This window comes from Canis lupus, chromosome 25 (genome assembly GCF_048164855.1).
Source record: "Canis lupus baileyi chromosome 25, mCanLup2.hap1, whole genome shotgun sequence".
NCBI classification, from domain to species: Eukaryota; Metazoa; Chordata; class Mammalia; order Carnivora; family Canidae; genus Canis; species Canis lupus.
In genome coordinates, this window is record NC_132862.1 from 21,384,335 (window position 1) to 21,400,726 (window position 16,392).

General features: G+C 33.6%; 1 protein-coding gene across 4 annotated transcripts in view; it reads left to right on the forward strand.

The window, feature by feature from the left end:
• The window catches only part of ITPR2 (inositol 1,4,5-trisphosphate receptor type 2), a 470,949-nt gene that overhangs the window by 382,239 nt on the left and 72,318 nt on the right, over positions 1–16,392 (forward strand). For all 4 annotated transcript variants that reach the window (XM_072798592.1, XM_072798594.1, XM_072798596.1 and 1 more), the window contains 3 exons: positions 1,293–1,468; positions 10,109–10,273; positions 13,656–13,851. In XM_072798592.1, the coding sequence (XP_072654693.1) occupies positions 1,293–1,468; positions 10,109–10,273; positions 13,656–13,851 (537 nt within the window). The remainder of the gene's footprint in view (positions 1–1,292; positions 1,469–10,108; positions 10,274–13,655; positions 13,852–16,392) is intronic.

Consider the following 16,392-nt stretch of genomic DNA (forward strand, 5'->3'; position numbering starts at 1 on the left):
ATATAAATAAATGAATAAATTTGGTAAAGGAGTTAGATCAGATCTCTCCCCAATGGTCTTTCATCACTTTGCTTGAGACAACATAAGAACAAACATTGCAAAAATAAACATATCTAAGCTAATGCTGTTTGCTACCTGACTTGTTTTGTTTTGTTTTTTAATGTCTGACAGGTTCTTCCTACCTACTTTTGATCTATTAGCACTCACTATGAACTAAAGGCTTACACAGAATTCGATAAAGGAATTCAGATAATCCCAGGATTTCAATGATAATACAGAAATGCTACACACCAAAGCACTTGTGGTAGTTTGCATGCAGAAGTGAATTTTATAAATAATAAAAACTGGCCAAAAGAAATAACTAGTGGAAAATCTCCATTTTGTTGTTTCCCCTGTGACTTCATTAGCCAATAGGCATGTGTTTGAGGTCCTATAGCTGATATAATCAGCCCAAGAATGTTGCCCCTTACTTTACTTCTGCAAATACAGCCCCACATGACCTTCAACCGGGGATTCCTTGAATCTACAGTCAGTGTAAACATCAATGAATTTTTGTAAAAAAGGAGATATATTTTTAAACTTCTTTTGGGCAATTTCTACAGAAATTTTGATGTAATGGGGTTCATTTTTTAAGTATTTGGAACCTTTGTTTTCTGATGATTTTTGTTTTGCTTTGTGATGATTTAAAAGCTCAACATTTTTTTTTAGGACTTGAGTTGGCTTTCCAATACAGACACTCATACATATACACATACATCATATACATTTATACACATGTATGTTTTAACAGGAAAAGCTTGTGTCTGTTTTATTAAAGACTGGGTATTTCACATTCTGAATTCTTTAGAAGAATCTGTGATATAGAAACTTCATAACAATAGAACAAGACAAGGTATGAATTCAGTGACAAAATCCTTGGTTTCCCATGATTTAACTGTATGTTTTACAGTCATTAACCATAAATTTTGAATTAAAGTTCCCAGTTGAGATCATCTAGCAGAAGTATTTAACATATAACTCTCATAGGAGAGAGAGATGAACAGTTCTGAGTTAATGGAAGCTACATGAACTAGTGAGTATTTAAACATCCTGAAAATAATCACAAACTTTCTAGAAATGTAATAATGAGTAATGTGTTCAGAGACATTTCCTCTAAATATACAGCGTGTAGAGTGGGTTGTTATGAAATTCAGTGTCTTGGGCTTGACTTGCTATATAAAGTAGAGTGGCAAATATTTTAACATTTTCTAGCTTTGTTCTAGGTAAAAATAAACATCTTCCACATTTTACAGGTACACTTTCTCCATTGTTCTCAGTCCTTCTTTGGATAGCAGTTGCAATCTGCACATCTATGCTGTTTTTCTTCTCCAAGCCTGTGGGTATTCGGCCATTTCTTGTGTCAATAATGCTCAGATCGATATATACAATAGGTCTTGGGCCTACGTTAATACTTCTTGGTGCAGCTAATGTAAGTATTTTATTTAGCTTTGTCCTTTTGTAAATTAAGTGACAGTGTACTAAGTGTAAAAATGTGGCTATATATTTTAATTCATGTATACATAGTAAATTCTCGTTTATTGTGAACTCCAATTAACAAGAGTTTAATTTGTACATTTGTAATTTCAGAGAAAGAAAACAAATGACAAGCAAAAATTTCATATATTTAAGAAAGTCTGAGGCATGACCCAGTTCTGAATCAATTTAATCCAGTTCAGTTTAATGCTTTCTGTATCCTATACCCAGTTACTGACAGAAATGATTCTAAGCCACGGCTCATATCCTAACGTGACTTCTAAATCACCCAAGAAAGACTAAATTATAGTCGGTAGAGTTTTAGAAGTGAGTACTTTTTATAAAATGACCAAAGAAAAAGGATTGCTAGATGGTAAAATATGAAATTTGGCTCTTTTTATGTCATCCAAACCCACAAATTTGTGAAGGCATAGATGAGATTAATATTTTTTTCACTAAATTTTAAAGTATTAGAACAAAGGAGCATATTTCAAAACCTCAGTTAAGTAAGTTGAGAATAAATAAGCCTGAGCACTATTCCAAATAGCAATAATTGACCCAAGAGATAAAATTTTAAATAGACCAGACAGCTTTCTGCATGGCATATCCATAAGGGGATAATAAGAGAAGGGTAAATCATCAGCTTAATGAAAGAAAAAATATCCAGGTAAACAAATAAATATTGCTAATATGTCTACTGAATGCCTAAAGCACTATCTATATCTTTATAGGGTTTCTAACATAGTGTCCTATATTCTGGTATCTGCATATATACTTTATCTCCCCTACTATATTATACAACCCTTAAGGATAATGATTGATCATCCAATGTCTTAGAATATCATTGGTACCCGACAAATATTCTTAAATAAATTAGCTAATGAGTGAGTGAATGAATGAGTGAAAAATTATCTTTGTATTCTTTGTATTTTCTTTGTATTTACAAGTGCTTTGTATGTGAGATACGTGGCAAGTATTTATTAAAAATGAATAAATGAAATAACCAGTCAAACTTTTGAGAATTGTAACACTGAACTAGGATGACCAAGTCTGTGTTTCTGACCACTATTATATTATACTTCTTTGAAAATTCAACATGATGTATATGATAGCTCTTAGAGGACTAGAACTTTCAAATTACCGGTTATTCCTCAATCACTGTTAAAAAAGGGAAGTGTACTATACATGCAAAGAGGTCTATCAGTAAAGAATTCTATCAAGTACCAAATATAGGATTCCTAAGTTTCTTGAGGGCAGAGGTTGTCACATTCATAGATATAATCCTGCCATCTTCACTCCCAACTTCATTTTTCTCCCACTTAATACTAGCACTTAAAAATTCAAAAACCCTTTACACGAACCAAACTTGCACTTTGAATGTTTTGGAAACCAAGCTAATTGAGGAATCATCATGTATTTATCTAAATTTTTCTAGCCCTATTAGGTAACTTGAGTTTGGTAAGTCCAGCTTATTATTAAAAAATACATTGAATATTGAGCCAAATTATTGGAAGAAGCAAATAATGTTCATAAACTGGCAGCTGGTCCTCAATAAGACATTAATTCCAGAGAGAGAATCCAAGTTTGATAAGTTGAAATAATAGCTAGATAGAGTTGGGCCAGAAATAACAAGTATTTATTCAGCTTCTGTTATCTGATAGACATTGAAAATACCAAGAAGTAGAGGATGTGGTTTTTGCCATACAGAAGCTTCAAGAATATATAAAGAGATAAGGAAAAACATTTTAATGTCTGTTGGGGAAGCCAAAAACATTTGGAGTTATTTCTCTTTAACCCCCTTAGGGGACAGAATAAAAAATAACCTCTTCCTGGTTTGGTGAGAATAGTTCCACCATAGGAAATAATAATTCATGTAAGAGGCAAGTTTTATACTTTAATTCCTTCATGAGAAGAAATATACATGGAAATATATCTTTCTTATTAACTGTATGAATCTGTGGGTACTCTCATATCTCTCAAAGCATAGAAAATCCATTTGCACAGCCCCGAAATGTACATTATGATTTGCCAGTTCAGGACATTTTGACAAAGAAAATAATCAACTTTAATTTGGAACGAACAAATTGGATAGAATAGTTGTGATTTTGATAATATAGGAAATTCATAGTTTTATCTATAGTTTTGATAGTGTCCAGATTAATAAAATGTTTTAGCAAATAATTATTTACCTTCACTTTTGATATAATGAGCTTATTACAAAACTCTCCATAACTTACCATTTCCCAGGGGCAAGAAAAAATTAAATGAAAACATAAATCAGTTACTTTTGGTAACCTAGGATTTAATATATTTATTAATTTATACTTAAAAGTTTGCACTGTATGGCAGGCAAAACTATAGGTGCTGAAATTATGGGTATCAGAAGCAGGAAAACAAATGAAAATAGCTACCTGATAGTTAAGCCTTAATGAGAATCAGAATTCTAGACCATTAGCAAATCGAGCCTCTGCATTTCATTTTTCTCATCAGTGAAATGAAGATGTTAAAACCTAGTCTGCACTCACCAGTTCTTGAGAAGATTAGTGTGAAGGTTTAGAGCAGAGCAATAATAGTGATGATATAAAAAAAATAGTGATGATATAATAGCAACAAAGGCTACCATTTATTAAGCTCCTAATATGTGAAGTACAATTTAATTGTGAAACATTGGCATCATGATCATAAAAGTATTTGTATTTTGGTTACAGAGAGTTATTTGTTTCTGGACTCCATGTCTTTCACAATGTCATGCAAATGTAGAAAGTTGCTTTTCTGAAAAAGCAATCAAGTGAAAGGAAAGAAACCTCAATCCATGTTCTGAGCATTTAGTATTATCAGTTTCTGTTTATTATGATACTTCATTTTTATAATTTTTACTTGTTTCTAAAAATCAATTTTGTTTAGATTTCAACTAATATCTCTGTCTTGTCACAAAGATTATGTTAATCTTTGAGATGTTTCGAAAAAATTCAGATGTTTTTCTCTGTTGTAAGCATATCCTATAACCCAGTACAGTTTTCTTCTCACTGCCTACATTGCAATGGATATTAACATATTATTTTGGCAAATATAAACACATATTTCATAAATTTTAGATCACCTAATATTTTTATACCGCTAATAATGAGGCTATTCCCAGTCATGTGGACCTTATATAATGTTTAACAATTCCATTAATTTTTATTGTTTAGATTTTTAGATATTTTTCATAATAAATAATTCAGTAAACACCTGCAGAAGATCTTTTAATATCTTCTAAACACTTCTTATGTACAATGTTTTTCTCTTTTGTAGTCATGCCTGGAAGTGTGTAATTTATTTAATGGCATTTGTAAATTATTTGCCTTTCTTGCTATTATTTGTAATGTGGAAATGTTTCCTTACCCTGAAACTTCTTGCCATTTTGCAAAGACAAGAAGCCAGTGGAGTTTAGCAGATAGCTGTCTATTAGCAATAAGCCACAGTGTTAGCATTTAATAGTGTCATGCCCTTAGTTACTTGCCTGCAGATAGTTTCCTGGGAGGGCTCATGTTACTGCTAATCTATAAGGTTGAGCCCCACCATATGTTCACATAATATACACAAGTTCAATTATACATCCTGAGACAAAACATTCATATTCTCTCTCTCTTTCCCCCTCTCTCTTTGTTTTTCTCTCTCTCTCCCTCTCCCTTTCCTTCTCTCTCCCTCTCTCTCTCTCTCTCTCTGTCTCACACACACACACACACACTTCCTATTTTTCATATAATATGTTCACTGAATGCACCTAACTAATTCTAATATTCAGTTGTAGTAGCAGGAAACTGCTTTAGTGCTGGGGGAAATTAGAAATGTTGAATTTATTAAAGAAAAATTCAGTTTACACCACCCTTGTTTATTACGCTATTCTGTTGGCAATTTAAAAGATTTCCAGGGTAATGTTGACCTGAAAACTTTGTCTTATGCTGTGACCATAGAACTTTATCTTGCCTAAGATGTAATTCTACTGAAATGGAGATTTTTTTAATCAAATCACGTTGATTTTAGTACGGTTGATATCTATGGCAATGCAGTAATATAGTTAACATGTAGTTCAATAAATTCAGTTTTCCTTTTTGGTAAATACTAGACAGTATTTTTTTTTTTTGGCTACAATTATTTCTGGAAAATAAGTCATGTTTTCCCATAGACACAATGTAAGATGGGGATGGAATTCCTGATCAGGGACATAGAGCCAAATAAGACAAAAAAGATAATAAAAAGGCAGCTATAAATTGCTGTGATCACATAAAATGGTAAAATTTAAAAGATAGCCTATGGAATTCTAGATCTTTGATTCATCTTAAAGGTAATTAATTTCTAGGCATTTCGTTTTAGAAATGAGTATACAAAATCCTATAGAGACAAGGAGGATTAACCAAAGCAGTCGGTAGCAGAGCCAAGACTTGAACCTGAATAACCCAACTTCTACTCCAGTGTCTTTCCATTATATTGCATTGTTAAAACTCCTGCAAAGACATATCAATGAATTATGAAATATATATGAAACCAATACTGTACAATTAATTTACCTAATTAAAATTAATGAACTTGATTCACTCTATATTAATTTTAAAATTAACATTAATTTTACTTTTGTTTTTAGAAGATCTACTGGTAAATCATCTTTTTAAAAGACTTCTGGAGGGGAGGTGGGCAGGGGGATGAGCTAAATGGATGATGGGCATTAAGGAGGGCACTTTGTGATGAGACCTGTGTGTTATATATAAGTGATGGAGCGTTAAATTCCATTCCTAAAACTCATATTGCAGTATGTGTTAACTTACTAAAATTTGAATAAAAACGAAATATAAAAAAATTAAATACATAAATAAAAGACTGCACAAAAAGCTTACATTGATGCTGTACCCCACTCTTCTCCCCATCACCACACAATTCACCCCATCCTCAACAAAACATATATGAAAGGCAATTTTGAAGAATAGATGGAAAAAAGATAAAAGTATTGCAGGACAGTTATGGTCATTTATATTGCTATTTGTGTGCTGATTCAAAAGTCTTTCAACACCAGATCAGAAGAGGCTCATCTTTTAACCACCTTGCCCAGTTCCCACGCCCTCCATTTTTCATTGCCCACATAGACCCTTGCCATAAAAACAAAGATTGCCTACATAATGGCATTGACAAATGAAGGACTCGTTAGACAACATCAAGTAAGTCATGGCATGAAAAGGGAGAATAAGTTTGTGTAATTTCTTCATTCCTATAAATATCCCTAGCTTTCACAGAAGTGTTCTATAAAAACAATTTATACATTTCAAGGTCACAGTGCCGGATAACACAGTGTTCGCTTCTTTCCTACCCAAATCATGTATTCTCTCATTTAGTTCTTGGTATTAACACTTCAAAACAAAAAGACAGTTTCCTTGTTTCTGATTTCTACAGGAATATGTGGATGTCAATGCCAATATCAACTCCAGTCTAGTTTGAGACTTAGTCAAGAGAACAGGGACGTGTCCATCAACACCAAGCTGTAGATCAAGGCTCAAAGAAAATAAAACTCAGCCTGGACACAGAGAAAGCAAACCTTTATTTTTCATGAGAAAATGGCAGAGGACCTTTTAGTTAGAAATGTGTCCTTCCTTTTGTATTATTTGGAAACTGAAATGTATTGCTCTTTTTGAGAACTTGAGCTCAATGTATTACTTTTCCTGAATGTATAGGACTTCGAATTTTCCTGCATGATATTATTATGTTTGTCATTTGAGTTTCATCTTTTTTTAAAAGATTTTGGGGATCCCTGGGTGGCGCAGCGGTTTGGCGCCTGCCTTCGGCCCAGGACGCAATCCTGGAGACCCAGGATCGAGTCCCACGTCGGGCTCCCGGTGCATGGAGCCTGCTTCTCCCTCTGCCTGTGTCTCTGCGCCTCTCTCTCTCTCTGTGACTATCATAAATAAATAAAAATTAAAAAAAAAAAAGACTTAAAAAAAAAAGATTTTGTTACTTATTTGAGAGAAAGAGTGAATGAGAAAGAAAGTGCACACAAGCAAGGAGAGAGGAAGAAGCAGACTCCCTACAGAGCAGGGAGCCCTGTGCTGGGCTCCATCCCAGGACCCCGGGATCATGATCTGAGCCAAAGGCAGCCACCTAACTGACTGAGCCACCCAGCGGCCCAGCTGCACAATTTTTTTATGATTCATTTTAGAGAAATAGAGATCAGGAAGCAACATAGAAACAATCTGTCTTGAACATATCATCCATCCTTCTGAAAAGTCATAATTCCAATTTTTAACTTTATTTTTTGTAGAACTACTTATTTCGACTTCATACTGATGAGCTATTGTGAGTGAATCAAGGCCAATAACTTGAATTTAAATAGTTACTCAAAATAATTTAAAGAGTAAAATGCTGAATATTGCTTCACCTAGACATTCTGTATTTCACCATTTTCATGGTTGTTTATACCATTCTTGTCAAATACCACTCTTATCTGAGCACCTGGTCTATATTTCCTGAGTTTTTTTTAAATGATGACTTTTTATAATATTAAACTTACTCTCGTATAATAATCATAAGGACATCCATTATACTGTAGCTATGTTTAATAATAACATAAATATGGGGATCCCTGGGTGTCTCAGCAGTTTAGTGCCTGCCTTCTGCCAAGGGCCTGATCCTGGAGTCCTGGGATCGAGTCCCACATCAGGCTCCCTGCATGGAGCCTGCTTCTCCCTCTGCCTGTATCTCTGCCTCTCTCTCTCTCTCTCTCTCTCTCTCTTTGTCTCTCATGAATAAATAAATAAAAATCTTAAAAAATAATAATAATAACAAATATGTGATGATGAAACACTAAATAATGAAGTATAACTTTCTGCTTGACATTTTTCAAATTATTCACAAGACAATGACAGAATGGAAAACACTGATTACCAAGAAGATCACTAATTAGCATGGGGAAAATTTAGGGAAGTTTGAACCTCTATATTGTTGATTTGGTTTGGTTATCTTCACAACCTGCAATGTTAACCCATTTCTCATTTTATCTGTATTGATTTGAACTTCAGAAATTTGAAGGAAAAAGTTTTTCCAACCTCTCAAATTTCACTTCTGCCCATTATTTAAAATCACTCCATAAGGTAATTTCATATATATATGAAATTATAACATATAATTTAATTATATATTAAAGATATAGGATATATATTTATATAGGAGATATAGGATATGTATAGGATATATATATTTATATAGGAGATAGGATATATATTTATATATAAATATATAAATTATATATATGTAATATATATATGAAAATCAAATCAGCACTGTTGCAAAGAGCAACATGTTTTTCCTAAAGTTAGATTTGGACATCTAAAAACAAATTTGATGCCATTAGATAACTTGAAGAACTCAGGGAACAATTTAGAAGAACTGAAATTTGAAATCTGTAATTCTTTCCATGATGACTAAGATGCAAAACTGGCTCTTTGGTTTATAAATAATGCAGTGACACTAGAACAAAACATCTGGCACTAAGTTTATGATAACTGTGTTCTTTGGAAATCATTGCGGATCATTGTTATTGCCAAAGAATCACAGTGTACATTTCTATATTCAAAAATCACACCACGAAAGGGAATTTTAAATAGTTTTAATATAAATACATAGCACCAAACATAATAAACATTCCAAAATGTTTATTGAACAATACCACACATGGAGCTTAGAAAATATGTGCATGCAGGGGCATCTGAGTGACATAGTCAGTTAAGCACCCAACTCTTGATTTCAGCTCAGGTCATGAGATTGAGCCCCAAGTCAGTCTCCATGCCCAACAGAGTCTACTTCGGCTTCTCTCTCCCTTTCCCTCTGCCCTTCCTGATCGTGCTCTCTCTCTCTCTCTTTCAAATAAATAAATGAATCTTTAAAAAAAGAAAATATATGCCTGTATCATATTTATTTTAACCTAATGACATAAGTATATTTATATTTTTATATATTTAAATGCAAAAAATCACTTTTAACGGCTCACTTGTTTACAATAATCTAATAATACAATAATCTAATAATCATTAGAGAAGGCCTAGGATAAAAAAATCAAGGATAGATATTTTCTGAAAAGATACTTTTCTATTGTTTCCAGTATAATAAGAATATTACATATATTACTTTTAATATGGAAAATATGATGAGTAGGATCTAAAGAGTCATTGTACTAAGTACTTCATGTACATTATGAATTCTTTAATCCTCTGAAGAATTCTATAAAGTCAGAATCCCTTTGCTCCAATTTTTCCAGAGAAACAATCGAAGCCAGCAGCTGCAAGACCTTGTGCAACAGTAGTGAGAGAGCCAGGGTTTCAATTCAGGTCTACCTCGATTACAAAGCTAGGGCCCTTTATCATCCTCCTCTGTTTTCCTGGAACTGCAAACGATACAACTTTCGGGTATATTAGGTTTAGACACAGATCTGTAAGCAATGCTAAAAAGTTACCAAGAGAGAAATGATAAAAGAAAACCACAGACTTTGTGAATAATATGTTTTGTCAATGACTGCTATTTCGTGAGTTTGGGGGAATAAATAAGACAGTAAAATCTAATCTTTTCCTCTCTATAGCTTTGTAATAAAATCGTATTTCTGGTGAGTTTTGTGGGAAATCGTGGCACTTTCACCCGAGGCTACCGAGCAGTCATCCTGGATATGGCCTTTCTCTACCACGTGGCATATGTTCTGGTTTGCATGCTGGGCCTCTTTGTCCATGAATTCTTCTATAGCTTCCTGGTGAGTACTTCTCCATGTGGACAATCACTGCTGAAAAAAATAACACAATGCTGCTGCTTCTTGTGCTTCTTCCTTTGAATTTTTTTTTTTAAGCAGGGCCTGACATTTAGGACAAATTTGTTATTTTGAGAATTTCCTAGGAAAATCATGAATTATTATTATTTTTCCTCTGAGAACCCACATAGGTGGTGGAATTCTTTATTTCCTCTCTGAGAAGTCACCAATGACCTGACCTTTGACCCAGGCTTCATATAGCAGCTGCTTTTTGGTTTCAGCCAAATCCTTACTGCCCCTTATATTCAGAGATTCTCCAACAGAATGTAGGAGGAAAAAATGGAGATAGGTTTTCTTAGCACTGGAATCATTGTGCTTTATTTACAACAAATATTATTGTTTTTTAAAAAGATTTTATTTATTTATTCATGACAGACAGAGAGAAGCAGAGACATAGACAGAGGGAGAAGCAGGTCCCTCCAGGGAGCCTGATGCGGGACTCGATCCCAGGACCCTGAGATCATGACCTGAGCCAAAGGCAGATGCTCAACCACTGAACCACCCAGGTGCCCCAGCAACAAATATTATTGTAACTGTAGAATGTCATTTTAGTAGAATGAGGAGAGGCACTGCCAACCTAGCAAAAAGACAATGAGTTGTTTTAAGTCTTAGTTTCAGGTTTAATGTGTCATTGTTAAGCTTACCTACACATGTCTAATTCATTAAGTGAACTTTCACATTTCCTCTAGATTTTTTTCAGGTTATCAGTTTTACTTCTTACAAATAGACTGTGCTATAAATTAGGAGGGGAAGCAATATAAAATATATGATAATGTTTTGAAACCTAAAGCACTACCAGGTTAACATCACGATGCCATAGGAGCAATGTATTTGTATCTCCAACCTATGGTTGATGTGCAGTGAGAGCACTATCCAAAAAATAATTCATGAAACTTAAATTGAAGATCTAAAAACATGATGACCCTGTTTGCTTGGCTCACAAGAGACAAATCCATCGCCTGCTGCTTTCCTGTTATCTAGCAAACCCATGTAGGTAGACTGAAAAGGGGCACATTTTCCATTTACTTCTCAAGCACTTGAAATAGCCCCAGGAAGAGTGGATTTGTCCCTTATGTTTTGATACAAAATTATCTTCTAGGTAGGTAAGTTAGATTATTCAATAATCAAAAGTCGAGTTTTTTTCTGTTCTAGGGATGTAAATGAATTCCCTTTCTTCTCTAAGTTACCATAAAAAATCCATTTTTAAAAACATGACTGTGATATATGAAGTCCCATTATACCCAGCACTTTTACCCAACTGTGACATGTAACACCCTTTAATGTTTTTGTGCTCCAAACTTCTCGTCTATGAAATAGATAAGGATGGTAGGATAGACTCATACTATCAAGATTCGTTAAGAGATAATGTGAAAACATGTGAAATGATGTATTAAATCTTGGTATTTTCCAAGGAAAGGCAATTGACAAAAAAAAAAAAAAAAGGTGTATTTGAATTATTACATGAGCTATTGATAATAATGTTACTCTTAATTTATGTTACTTAAACTTATTTTCTAGTTGAATATTCCTCTTGTCTTTTATTGTTCTAATCTTACAATACTGATGCTAATTTGTTTTTACTAGGTTGCTTGGAAAAGGATATTGTCTATTTTGATGTTTAGAGTACTAGGAGGAAATTATAATGGACATAATGCCAAAATGGCATTTAAGCATATTTTTTAAATATATTTTATATCTAAGAAAATACATGAATATGTATTTCTAGTTCTATCCACAAATATCAGTCATTTATGCAAAATAACAAAACCACACTCTAGATTTTCCTAGAAAATTTTTCTAGAAATTCTAGAACCATCAACCTGCCTAATGTCAATACCTTTTTTGCCTCTTCAAGATTCTGATTCTGGGGGTATGGAAGAGAGCCCAGAAATAAGCATTTTTAGCAAGCATCCCATGGGGCTTCTGAAAGCTACAAACTTTTAGAAAACACTCAGAAGTGACCTAGAGGCCATTTACAGACCTCTTCTTTAAGCCACTGTTGGGTTAAAGTAAAGGAAAAATCTCCATTATATCAACTCAGTGCTTAAGTAAGTTAAAGAAGTCAGTGTCGATAATTTGGAAGTTGAATTTGCATTAGTTAATTTGTCTGTCCTGAGAAATATTGACCTTTATTTCTAGAAGTTGCTGCTCCTTCCAGAAGATAAGCACATAGCAAAATAGTTAATTTTTTTTGTATATGATCATGATAAAGTATCAGTTTCCTAGGGTGAAAAAACAAGATAATATCTTTATGGTGATTATTTGCAGAACTAAAATTAAATTGGAAAGTAACTATACAAACCTCAGTACTCAGAAAAACAGAGTACAAGGCCCTGGTGTTTCTGCAGGGACTCATGACACTGGTAATGCATCGTAATTCTAATCACTGCCCACAGATAGCAGGAGACAAACCTTAATTATTTCAACTTGTAAAATACTATTCACTTCCAAACAGATTTTTATGCCTTTTTAAGTGAATGCTCACTTATTGCTTTTAGCCAGCTTTTGATGATATCACATGTACTTGCTACTGTATAATTTCAACTTAATAATATAACAATAAATAAAATTGTTCTTGGTGTTGTGTCCAGAGAGCAAATACATACCTAGGTTCTTAACTAGTGCAGAGACTTTCTACTACTAAACACAAAATTGATAATAACCCATTAGAAGAAGTGAAAACTTTTTTTAAAAAATAAAGTATTATATGCTTGCTTATACTTCTGTAATAGGTTTTGCCCTCATTATACCCCTTTAGTAAGGAAAGGCACTTCCATCTCTCAAATATTTTAAAATTTCCTACTTTTTCTATTGCAGCAGGCTCTTAAAATTTTTCTAGTAATTTCACCTCTCATCCCTTGATTAAAGAGTAGTGTCTAATGACTCTGTCAACTATTCATCACTTAGATAAAAAGTGATTCAGCATTTTCACTTTAGCCATTCTACGTGTTCCAGAAACAACTGCAGAATATCAGTGAGGCTAAAAATAAGGAGTAAGTAGCTACGTTGGTTAAGTATAGTATTATAATTTTTCTAAATTCAAATTTGAAACTATGCTATTTCTGTATCTTACAAAATTGAAATTATCTTGGTTATGAAACCAACAGATGCACATTATATGCTGTGTTAGAGTTATCTTTATTGAAAAAACAGTTTATTAAAACATTCCAACTGTAGAAGAAATATACATTTTGGTGCATTTGTAAGGTATCAGGTTGTTATTTTTTTCACAGATAAAATAGCTTGTATTTGTATTCATAATTACCTTTTATGTTTATTTAGCTTTTGCACCACTGCATTTTTTTCTTGTTTTGTTTTATTTTTGTAGCTTTTTGATTTGGTGTACAGAGAAGAAACTCTGCTTAATGTCATAAAAAGTGTCACACGGAATGGCCGCTCCATTATTCTAACTGCAGTCCTGGCTCTCATCCTTGTCTACCTGTTTTCCATTATTGGGTTCCTTTTTCTGAAGGATGACTTCACAATGGAGGTGGATAGGCTGAAAAACAGAACTCCTATTACAGGTATCGCTACTACCAGTAAATGAGCTTTCCCTGATGGCAGATATGACTTGTATACAGCTTAAGAGAATTACAGACAAACACTAATGGAGGAAATGTTTTCTTTCATTCCTTTGAATACATGTTCTTGTTCACTGAGAGCTCATGAGTGTGAAATACTCTTCAGCTATTAGCTGTCCGTGGGTATAGGAAAATCCTGATATAAGAAACAGCATCTGGGCTTCATCTCAGTAAAAAAATTTCAACAATGCTGACCATATTCCAGAAGACAGTTAACAACATCAGTGTAGGATAATGGTTTGGGGAGTCTATTCTTCCTCTCTTTCCTTTCTCCCCCAAGAAAAACATCTAGCATCATTAACAACCATTATTCCGTATATGTTTGCTCACACTATATCATATTATACTTAAATAATTGCAAATGATAAATGTTTTGATTTGGAAACCATCAGGTAGTGAGAAATTGGGAATAGAAAAAATGCTCAAAATACTATCATTGAGGAGCTCAATCCATCAGTACATGTCACAATTTCTGTACGATACTTATTTCTGTTGTCTGGTTAGGCATCATCCATTTATATTTAACTGTGATTCTTGTGGTGTGAGGGCTTATTCTTTTCATCTTACTTTGAATTTTTATTTATCCTGTGTTCTGATGGTTTCCTTTTCCCCCATTCCTGCCTTTTGTCGTTTGAGTTAAATTTCTTTGTTGCTCTTTTTCCTCTTCTCCTGCTTTGCTGGATACAAATCATAGTTCTGCACTTTGCTGTTTGTTTCTCTGGATGATTCTGTAGCCTATGAGTTGTAGAGAATGGAAACCACAAAATGACTCTTCCCCTCAAGCCATTACATTTAAAGGTATGATTTAATTAGTGGTAATTTAGAAACGATATTCTTTCTTGCCTTTAACAAACATTTTCTTGATTGTTGAATTGATGACATATGGTAGTATCTTTCTTAGGATATGGGATAATTAAATGGAATTTAGATCTGTTATTAAGTCTAAGTGATCAAAGCACAGAATACATACATCATCTACATAAATTCAGTTATCAAACCTGAGATTGAATATCCAGGTACTAGTGTTTATTCAGAAGAACGTGAAATATTTTGTTACTGCTTTTCCTGTTCTCCCTTAAATGTTAGTTTTTCCAGAGTTTTACAGTGTAAATATTTGGAGGAAAAGCTCCTATCCAAAAACAGTACCCAAAACTCCACTTTTACAAAACTATCTGGGAATCACAAGCTATCTATTCTCTATAATCTTCAAGTTTTAATTATTTTTTCACTAGACATGATCACATTGAGTTATTCAATACAGGGTGATTCTGAAGCTGAAGCATCATGATTCTTGAATCCAAATGTGTTTCATAGTTCTTGTTTTATGAATCTAGTAGTATTTTTATGTTATTTAAAAAGGAAATTAGTGTCATCATGATTATATTTGCCTTAAAAATACAAAAATATCTTCTTTCTTTTTTCTTACAAAATAGGCAACATTAGACCTAAAATGTCAAGATCTTTATTAAAAATATGTATATTCATACAAAAATGTTAAATAAGAGAAAGTATTCATAAACACTATTAAAATCTAGTATACAAGAACAGCTAGCAGTTAAACTCTTTGATTCGTGGTAGCTTTAGAACTTTTGTTGCATAGGCTGAGAAGGAATATGATATCATGCCCTGGAAGAAGCACCCTTATTTTCATAATATTTTTTATTTAATTTGTAATACCATCTAGTATCTATTGATAAAGAGCATAGAGTTTATTTTTTCAAGTATTGAACACTATTGCCTCCCAAAGGTGAGTGAAATTATTATTTTTTTTTTATTTATTTATTTTTAATTTATTTTTTATCGGTGTTCAATTTACTAACATACAGAATAACCCCCAGTGCCTGTCACCCATTCACTCCCACCCCCCGCCCTCCTCCCCTTCCACCACCCCTAGTTCGTTTCCCTGAGTTAGCAGTCTTTACGTTCTGTCTCCCTTTCTGATATTTCCCACACATTTCTTCCCCCTTCCCTTATATTCCCTTTCACTATTATTTATATTCCCCAAATGAATGAGAACATATAATGTTTGTCCTTCTCCGACTGGCTTACTTCACTCAGCATAATACCCTCCAGTTCCATCCACGTTGAAGCAAATGGTGGGTATTTGTCATTTCTAATAGCTGAGTAATATTCCATTGTATACATAAACCACATCTTCTTTATCCATTCATCTTTCGATGGACACCGAGGCTCCTTCCACAGTTTGGCTATCGTGGCCATTGCTGCTATAAACATCGGGGTGCAGGTGTCCCGGCGTTTCATTGCATTTGTATCTTTGGGGTAAATCCCCAACAGTGCAATTGCTGGGCTGTGAGTGAAATTATTAAGGATAATGTATGCCTATAGCAAATGAAATCTGGAGTGAAGTATGCAACAGCTCAAGGAGTAGGAAGTAGTCATCAGAAAGCCAGGAGAGGGAAGTCACAAGGGGAGGTTGAGAGTTCTAGAGCTAAATCGCAGAGCATCACAGGTGCCTGTGAGAGT